Below are 9,210 nucleotides of genomic sequence, written 5' to 3' on the forward strand. Positions count from 1 at the left end.
TGGAATGAACACTGACGTTTTCCAGTCTTGTGGCCATTGCTGAGTTTTCCAAATTTGTTGGCATATTGAGTACAGCACTTTCACAGCATCATCTTTCAGGATTTGAAATAGCTCCACTGGAATTCCATCACCTCCACTAGCTGTGTTCGTAGTGATGCTTTCTAAGGCCCACTTGACTTCACATTCCAGGATGTCTGGCTCTAGGTGAGTGACCACACCTTCGTGATTATCTGGGTCGTGAAGATCTTTTTTGTACAGTTCTTCTGTGGTATTCTTGCCACCTCTTTTTAATATCTTCTGCTTCTGTTAGGTCCATACCATTTCTGTCCTTTATCGAGCCCATCTTTGCATGAAATGTTCCCTTGGTATCTCTGATTTTCTTGAAGAGATCTCTAGTCTTTCCCATTCTGTTGTTTTCCTCTATTTCTTTGCATTGATCGCTGAGGAAGGCTTTCTTATCTCTTCTTGCTATTCTTTGGAACTCTGCATTCAGATGCTTATATCTTTCCTTTTCTCCTTTGCTTTTTGCTTCTCTTCTTTTCACAGCTATTTGTAAGGCCTCCCCTGATAGCCATTTTATTTTTTTGCATTTCTTTTCCATGGGGATGGTCTTGATCCCTGTCTCCTGTACAATGTCACGAACCTCATTCCAGAGTTCATCAGGCACTCTATCTATCAGATCTAGGCCCTTAAATCTATTTCTGACTTCCACTGTATAGTTTAGTGACTGACAAAGAGTATCTCCCCATCAATGATGATGACAGAGAGATGATGAGGACAAAGATCTATGATCACCATGACTTCCTCAGAATCCCTGTACCACTAACAGTCTGTAAACTCCAGCAGTTGTCACCATATACTGCTAATTTATATCATGTATATTTTTAAAAACTAACAAATTAAACATCTGACATCTCTTCACATACCAATAACACACACCGAGTGTTACCAACACACATCCAAGGGCAAATGTAATCACATAGTTCAGTGTGGTAGAGTTCTTGCCCTACAAACTGACCCCCAGACTTTACCTGAACTATATGTATAGTAAGGGACCTAAAACTTTGTCATTCATTTGTTCTTGAATTTTTTTTAATCACTCTCTACTGCAGAAATTTTTTGGAAGTAGTGTTTCAGAGGGTAAGGTAAGCACTGGAGAATATGCTACAAATTATTTGCTTCCAAAAATAGTTTTTAAAAATTGAGCAAAAGGATATGGAGCTGTGACGTCTCAACTTTTTGACAAACAAAACGTGACTATTTCAGAACACCCATTGGATAAAATGAAAAAGTCATGTAACATGGGTATTTGCTAACATTCATTTCAGAGATCAGTTATTAACCAGCACTCTATTATTATTTTTAATCTATTTCTATTTCAGTTCAGTCGCTCAGTCACGTTCGACTCTTTGCAACCCCATGAATCACAGCACGCCAGGCCTCCCTGTCCATCACCAACTCCCGGAGTTCACTCAAACTCATGTCCATTGAGTCAGTGATGCCATCCAGCCATCTCATCCTCTGTTGTTCCCTTCTCTTCCTTCCTGCAATCCCCCCCAGCATCAGGGTCTTTTCCAATGAGTCAACTCTTCGCATGAGGTGGCCAAAGTATTGGAGTTTCAGCTTTAGCATCAGTCCTTCCAATGAACAACTAGGACTGATCTCCTTTAGGATGGACTGGTTGGACCTCCTTACAGTCCAAGGGACTCTTCAGAGTCTTCTCCAACACCACAGTTCAAAAGCATCAATTCTTCAGCGCTCAGCTTTCTTCACAGTCCAACTCTCACATCCATACATGACCACTGGAAAAACCATAGCCTTGACTAGACAGACCTTTGTTGGCAAAGTAATGTCTCTGCTTTTTAATATGCTATCTAGGTTGTTCATAACTTTCCTTCCAAAGAGTAAGCGTCTTTTAATTTCATGGCTACAATTACCATCTGTGGTGATTTCAGAGCCCCAAAAAATATTTCATTGAAATTCACCATTGCTTTAAGAAAAGGATTATATTACAATCTATTAATATATTGTCTTACACTGATAATAGCTTTAAACAAACCAACTGGTCTTAATGTAATTCCAATTAAGCTACATTTCTTCTCTGTATTCAGACAAGAACAAATACGGACATAGGAAAGGCTGGTGACATTATGGAATCATCTCCAAGGGTTACTAAAATATCTTTCCTTTCTACAGCTGCCATGGGGACACAGAGCTCCAGTCTAGATTTATACTTAATTAAACCAAAAATCTGGATCTCATATTGCATTCTGATTACCCAAATGGATTTATCCTGGTCATGCTAATTCTTACATAAATAATTAATGAAATATTAATGTATAAGAATGAACCTACCTTCACAAGAAAACCTTATAAAGAAATATATTATAACACAAATGAATGGCGACGGGTTATTATACATAAAATAAACACAAAAGACTTTGTGGAAGAAGGCAGCCCTGCTGGGTACCATGGGGACTAGGTAGTGGTTTCCCCAGATTTTCTTGTGCTTCATATACACCAAAGTGGGAGCTAAAGAGGTTAGCAAACCAAAAACATTGACAGAAAGAGACAAAAACAAAGGCTCAAGCAAAGCCTGCTCTTTCCAGCAGCAGGACTAGAAAGAGGGCAACCTTGCATGACAGAAAAAATTTAAATGACAAACACCCTCCCTTAGCCAAAGAACAGACATAGAAAACAAAACCAGGCCCCAAAACCAGTGTCTCATGCTCACCTCAGTCAAGAAAGGTAAATAGGGAGCTGAGGTGTCCAGCTTTTCCCTGCTGTGAAGGGGCACCCCTTCTCTTTAGAAGAACTGGAGGCCTGAATGGGCAACGAGGGTTCTGTTCCACTGGCAGTGGGGACAGAGGCCATGTGGAGACCCAGGTGTCCACCCTCAGGAGCAGGAGTAATGCATACTCCCCCTCCAAGCCAGTGGGTGTCAGAGCAGCTTTCACCCCTGCTGGAACTTCTCCCCACCCATCTTGGTGTCACTAGAGGTCACATGGGGATCAACAAGAAGGGCCCTTCACTCTCCTGGGCACCTGGGAGAGCCTGGATTCTCCCTGCCCTGGGAACATCCAGGAGGCACCCCCACCCCCCACCCCTCTCCTCTGCTGGCCTGTGGTCTGAGACAGCCTGCCTTCCAGAACAGCATTTAAAGGTATGATGTGGTTAGACCTTGCCTTTAAATGAACCATTCTGATAGGGTGTGTGTGCTGGGGTGATGATGAAAAAGAGGGAGGATTCTGAGAGTAACAGAGAGAAGAGAAAACCAACAGTGTGTAGTGTTCAAAAGCCAAGGGAGAAACCAAAAAATTGGGAAAAGACCAACAGTGAAAAATACACCCAAGTACCCTCATGAGAGGTCAGAAACATCTTATTGGATTTGGTAATTAGATGATTCTCATTGGAGCCTCTGGTTGCAGGACAAAATGGGAGGCTGCAACCAGAACAGAGCTGTGGAAGGTAAACTGAGAAAGTGAGCAGCAGCAATACAGACTCACAGTATCAGAAACTGGAAGGAAACAAGGGAGGAAAAGTGTCTAGAAAGATTATTTTTGGAAATATTACTTTTGGAAAGTGAAATAAGTATTCTATTTTTTTTAAAGTGATTCTAGTTGAATCATGTTTACAAGCTGCCCCAAGGAAAGATGGGGAAGAAGAAGGTGGAGCCACTAAAGAAAGGACATAATGACAGGACAGGCCTGGGGGAAGAGGGACACCAGGGTTAAGGATGCTGAGAACAAGTCAGCCTTGAACAAAAAGAGGCATTTCATCCTTGGGGAATGAAAAGAGTACAGGAGTTTCTAGGTAGTAGGAGGCTGAAGAACGTTGGAAGAGACAGATCCACTTCCCTTGATAAAAAAGAAGGATGAAATCAGCTGCCCAGAGTGACAGCCAAGCAAATGTGGAATTAGTCTTGAGCTACCTATGTCCTGGTCCAATCAGGCTCAAGTCAGACATGGACAAGCAAGCACTGACAGAAGGAACATATTTTAAAAACACTCATTAGAACCATCTTCCATAAGATAATTTATTTCATAATTTGGCTTATGAGTTAAAATTTCACTCAGCAATAATTCAAAAAATTAAGTACTAACGTGAGTCAATGTTCATGTTATTAAAAAATCAAACTTCAATTTGACGTCAAGTCCATAATGTCATTAAAATGCTAAGGACAATCTTAGAAGTATTATCTTATATTTTCTGCTTCAGTTTTTGCTTTGGTTGTATAAAATCTATATTTTAAAATATAGCTTACATGTCACAAACAGTATTTTTTTTAACCTTAAAAGAACCATGCCTGATGGATATTAGTTTTGTTGTTTTACCAATGAAGAAACTGAGGATCAGAAAGTAAATAAATGAAATATCCTTTATTTCTTAGTTGGCAGGGGTGTCAAGATTCTATCCCAAGTGTTTTATTTGTTAAAGCAGAATTTCTCCACTACATAATAAATATGTTTTAACTGCAGATCAAAGATATCTTTCAAATCAAAGAAAATCTTTAAGTTAATTTTTTCCATTTTTTGTTTTAAGAAACATAAATAGGATTATCCCAAATTTATTGGGAAAGCAAAGCGATTACACTGATCAAAGGAAAAGTCACATGAATACTAGTTTTTATCAGAAGTGGGTTTTAGATATTATACCAATACCTTTATCTTAAGAACACACCATATTTAAATATTTCAAGGAACACATTCAAAATTAAAAATAATCCTTACTGAAAATCTAAATGTAGTTAAACCACTATGAGTCAGCGTTTGTAAAAAACTATTGATCCTTGTTCTTCTCATTCACCCACACCTGCAAACAGGCCAATCCTAAATGGAAGGGCAAAATTTTCACAAAAGTTTGAAAAAAGCATTCAGAGTTTTTTAAAAATACTTGAACTGTTGGGATATTAGCAATATTTGACTTTATCATATGATGAGTAAACCAAAACAATGATGAATTTTCCAATATTTGTGAAGAGACAGAGAACTCAAACACTCTGAATTGGATAATAATTTATTAATCCTTCTAAAGGTATGGAATTACCATAATTGAACATATACATTTGAACAGATGCAAAAAAGAATATTTCCATGTATATACATTTTTAACTCCCAAGCATTGAAAATAGTTCAGTAAGAACATAAATCTGTCCCCAGTGCCCAAAATAATGTGTATGCCTCAAACTGCAATACAATGCAATAAACATATTATTAATCATTAACCTAAGAAATGGAAAAAGTTTCCAAAAGGTTTAACCACTGATTTAGGTATTCTGAATATACAAACTGCACTCCTTTGCATCAGGAGGAGTCCCAGATTTAATTAGAATTACAAAGAAGCATACAGATCATCTAGTCCAGCTCCTCAATTTGAAAGACAAGAAAACTGGCCCAGGGAAGAGAAATTTACCAAGATTCATTTTAGGCAAAAGTGGAATTAAAATCCAGGTATCTGGATTCACAGTTTAGTGTGCTTCCCTGAAGTATCATAGATATAAATAACCTCATCTAATTTCATCTGGCAAGCAAATTCAGAGACTGAGTGGAACTTCAAGGATTGTGCTGAATCTGCTCTTTTATCATACTTCAAAGCACCTTCCATACAAATAGATAATAAATAATATTATAATCCAGAAGAAAATTATTTGAATTACTCAAGCAATATTATACTATTCAAAACATATTATTCAAGATCTTTTCTAAGTAACAACATAGTACATATAATGTTCAGGCTCTTCTATCAGCTTTGTCAGACTCATTCCTATTGAAAGCACCCAGCCAAAACAAAGTGAAGTAATAAACTACAACAAAAATAACAAAATAACCAGCAAACTAGCACTTTTAACCCCATGACCTTCAATTCTAAGTCTGTAGTCACAATGGCACACTGATTTGCATCTACCACCAATCAAAACAGCAAAACAAATCATTATGAATGCTCAGTGGCTTACATCACTGACCTTGTATATATTACCTTCCAGAAAATCATTCTGAAGAACTGAATCATCTGGATCATTTTTATTACACACTCAGTCTTGAGACAGTCTGAACAGTGCTGGCTGAAATGTACTTCTTGGAACACCTTCTTTCCAAACGAACATCTATGTCAGGTGTATTTATAGCCACTGCCTTCAATCAGTACATTTCCAGGGGTGAGAAATAAAATTATCTCAACAACAATTTCCTATAGAGATTTGAAATAAGACCTAAGAATCTAGGTAGACGGCCTTTGAAAAGACAATGAAAGATCTGTAATGTAAAATGTACGTTAAGGTTTATTCAGAAGGACACTGTTCCATGAGAACATGAAGAGGCTTGGGTACAATTAGAGAATTTAGATCTTGTGGATCTTTCAGCCAGTTGCAAAGAGTCTCTTTATATACTCAAGATTATTATCATTACTCACCTCCTCCTCCTCCTCCTCCTCCTCCTTATGATTCCTCTGAAATGTGGACACCTATCTTTGTTTCTTCCTTAGACATTTCTCTATTTAGGCATTTTTTACTTCTAATTCGTTACAAAAGCAGAACATGCTTCCCCCTACTGGGAAAATATTAAATTACAAAGTACATAGGAACATGTTCCTAAGTATCAAAAAACCAAATTTCTGAGAAAAATAAAATGTTAAGGAAATGTTAAGGAACCAGGTGCACTTTTCTGACTATTTTACCACAGAGAAATACTTCCATACTCTGTTTAGAGCTCCTCACATGCATTGCTTTAGTTTGGCAGTTTTCAGTACACTAACTCTCATTAATGACTGATGAATTAATCATCTAGCCTACTGTCCCCAAAAGAAGTCCAATTAGCAGGTCTGAGAAAATGATTAATTTGTAAATTTTTCTATTTTAAAGACTTTGCCAGCTAAATGAAGACATTTCTGGAAAATGCATTGAAATAGATGATTTAAGAAGACAATTGCATTTTTAATCATTTTGAACATTTGTTAATCCATTAATTTTCAATGTCCCTATTATTTCATGTAGTTTATTTATTTTTAATAGAGTACAGGGAGAGTTTAATTTTTTAACTGACTTTCATTTACAATTTTAGGTTTCATTTTTTTATTCAGTAACCAAGAAAGTAGTAAGAATGACTGCATTTTCCATCCCAAACCCTCTACAAAATCAACTTGTCCCCTGAAAAGTAGTTTATTTGTTTCACACGTTCAATATTTCAATTGTTGTTTTTCTTAATTACTTAATATACAAAATAGAAAAATATCTGATACTTTATTGTTGCAAATAATAATCCATCAATAAAACATTTAAATAAGTGTAATGCCTATTTAATTCGTACATGGAGGATTAGAATTTCTCTTTCCATGTAAAACTAAATCTCACAAAAGAAAACATTTCTTTTGATGCTGAAGGGCTGAGGAGAAGAAAGTTACTACTTTTAGTTTTGCTAAGTTCCTAAGAACCTAAGCAACAAAACTGCATTGTAGTCAATTTCATGATGAAGCAACTCATTATTGAGACATTCATCCCCCCCCCCAAAAAAAAGCCTTTAGTTTTTATAAAGGTAAATGTAGATTGCTACAGATATCTTGGGTATCTTTAGCAGTTAGATAGCACTGTTTCAAGATAAATGGAAGTAATTAGGTTAATATTTCTATCATACAGAAGTTCCTGTGTGTGTGTGTTTAAACAACCCTTCAAGAGAACACAAAAGACAAGATATTTATGTTCCTCGGGGAATTAAATCTCTTTTAACATTAAGGCACACACACACACAAACTGCACACTTGGTACAACAGTTGATCAATCGTGGAGGGTTCCCAGGGACCAGCATCTCCCAGAGCACCCAATCATCACACCTCAAATAAACGGATATGCATTTCAGCCACTTCCACATTCACAAACAGAACACGCATAATTTAATCTAGGGTAATACTAAGACTTTCCATAGGAAAGACTGTAATTAGACTAAGGAAATCAAAATCACTTCTCAATCAGAACGGAGAGAGAAATAAGAGAAAAGTGAGGAAAGGGAAAGAAAAAGAAATACTGATTTGTAGATAAGAAGCTCATCGAACACCACATTGATCACCATTCACTCCAAACTGACTTCCCTTCCCTTGGCGGAGTTAAAACATCCCGGTGGACCACTCAGCTCCTTAACGTCGCTCCATCAGCGATCCTAAAGTGCACTGTCTTCACAGCCAGCGCCCGCCGCTCCGGGCTACCCGGATTCAGCCGCGGATGGAGTGAGGGAGTAGCACCCGCCTCCCAAGGACCAGCTCCGCCGCGGCTCTGGGCGAGCATCTTCCAGGGCAGTTTCCGCGAAGGAGACAGGCGTCCTCCCGGACTCCGCTCCCCGAGCCCCGCCGCGGCTACGGGGGCCGGCGGTCTACGCCCACCCGGGGGCAAGTCCTACCTTCGGCCAGCAGGCGCGAGGCGTGCACGAAGGACGGGTCCAGGCTGTCTCTCTCTGCCATCAGCTCAGGCAAGTACTTCTCCTCTTCCATAGCGCGGACTTCGTACGGCCCCCGGCCAGGCTCAGGGCTCCGTGCGCCGGACGCACGTTCCCGCCGTCCTGCTCGCCCACCGCCCGCCCGCCTCAGCTACGGCCGGGGTCTGGCGCCCTCTCTGGGCCGTCGCCGCCCGCCCCGCAGAGGGCTGAAGCGGTGCGGAGCCTCCCGGCCGGTCGAGCGGCCGTACCTCGCTCCACCCCAGGACGGCTTGCTCCGGCGGCCTGGACGGGGAGGCGGGCACAGGGCTCGTCCCGCCCTTGCCAAGCGCTCATTGGCGGGTGTGCCTTGAGGGGCGGGGCCCGCCGCGGCTGAGAGTCGCCATTGGGCAGCATCGCACGTCGGTCGGCCGAACTGGCAGGAGGCGGGGCCGCCGGGAGGAGAGCAAGGAAGGTGCGCGCGCTTTCTCCTCACAGCCGGCGCCCTCAGGCTGTTAGGCGCGCTCAGCTGTGGAGCCCAGGTGTAAGGAGCGGTCTGTCTTCTGCGGAGGCGCGAGCGTAGAAGAGCAGGAAAGGCCGTAACCGAGAAGCCGGAGTCCGAGACAGCGGGGAGATGGGGCGAGGAAGCGCGCAGCGAGGACGGGAGAGCGCCGGGAGCGCCTCAGGAGCGCAGAGGCGACTTCTCCCGCATCCGGAGGCTCAGGTGTTCCCTCTCCTGCCTGCACACGCGCTCGGTGCGCAGAGATCGGCGTCGCTCCCTCTCTGGAAATACAGTGAAGACTGCTTGTGATGGGTG

General features: G+C 41.0%; 1 protein-coding gene across 2 annotated transcripts in view; it reads right to left on the reverse strand.

The window, feature by feature from the left end:
- Positions 1–8,672, reverse strand: part of KHDRBS2 (KH RNA binding domain containing, signal transduction associated 2) — a 699,109-nt gene extending 690,437 nt beyond the window's left edge. For both annotated transcript variants that reach the window (XM_070777723.1, XM_070777722.1), the window contains exon 1: positions 8,382–8,672. In XM_070777723.1, coding sequence (XP_070633824.1) covers positions 8,382–8,472 — 91 coding nt within the window. In that variant the 5' untranslated portion in view covers positions 8,473–8,672. The remainder of the gene's footprint in view (positions 1–8,381) is intronic.
- Positions 8,673–9,210: the final 538 nt, after the last annotated feature.

The sequence above is a fragment of the Bos indicus genome, chromosome 23 (assembly GCF_029378745.1).
Source record: "Bos indicus isolate NIAB-ARS_2022 breed Sahiwal x Tharparkar chromosome 23, NIAB-ARS_B.indTharparkar_mat_pri_1.0, whole genome shotgun sequence".
Lineage (NCBI taxonomy): Eukaryota > Metazoa > Chordata > Mammalia > Artiodactyla > Bovidae > Bos > Bos indicus.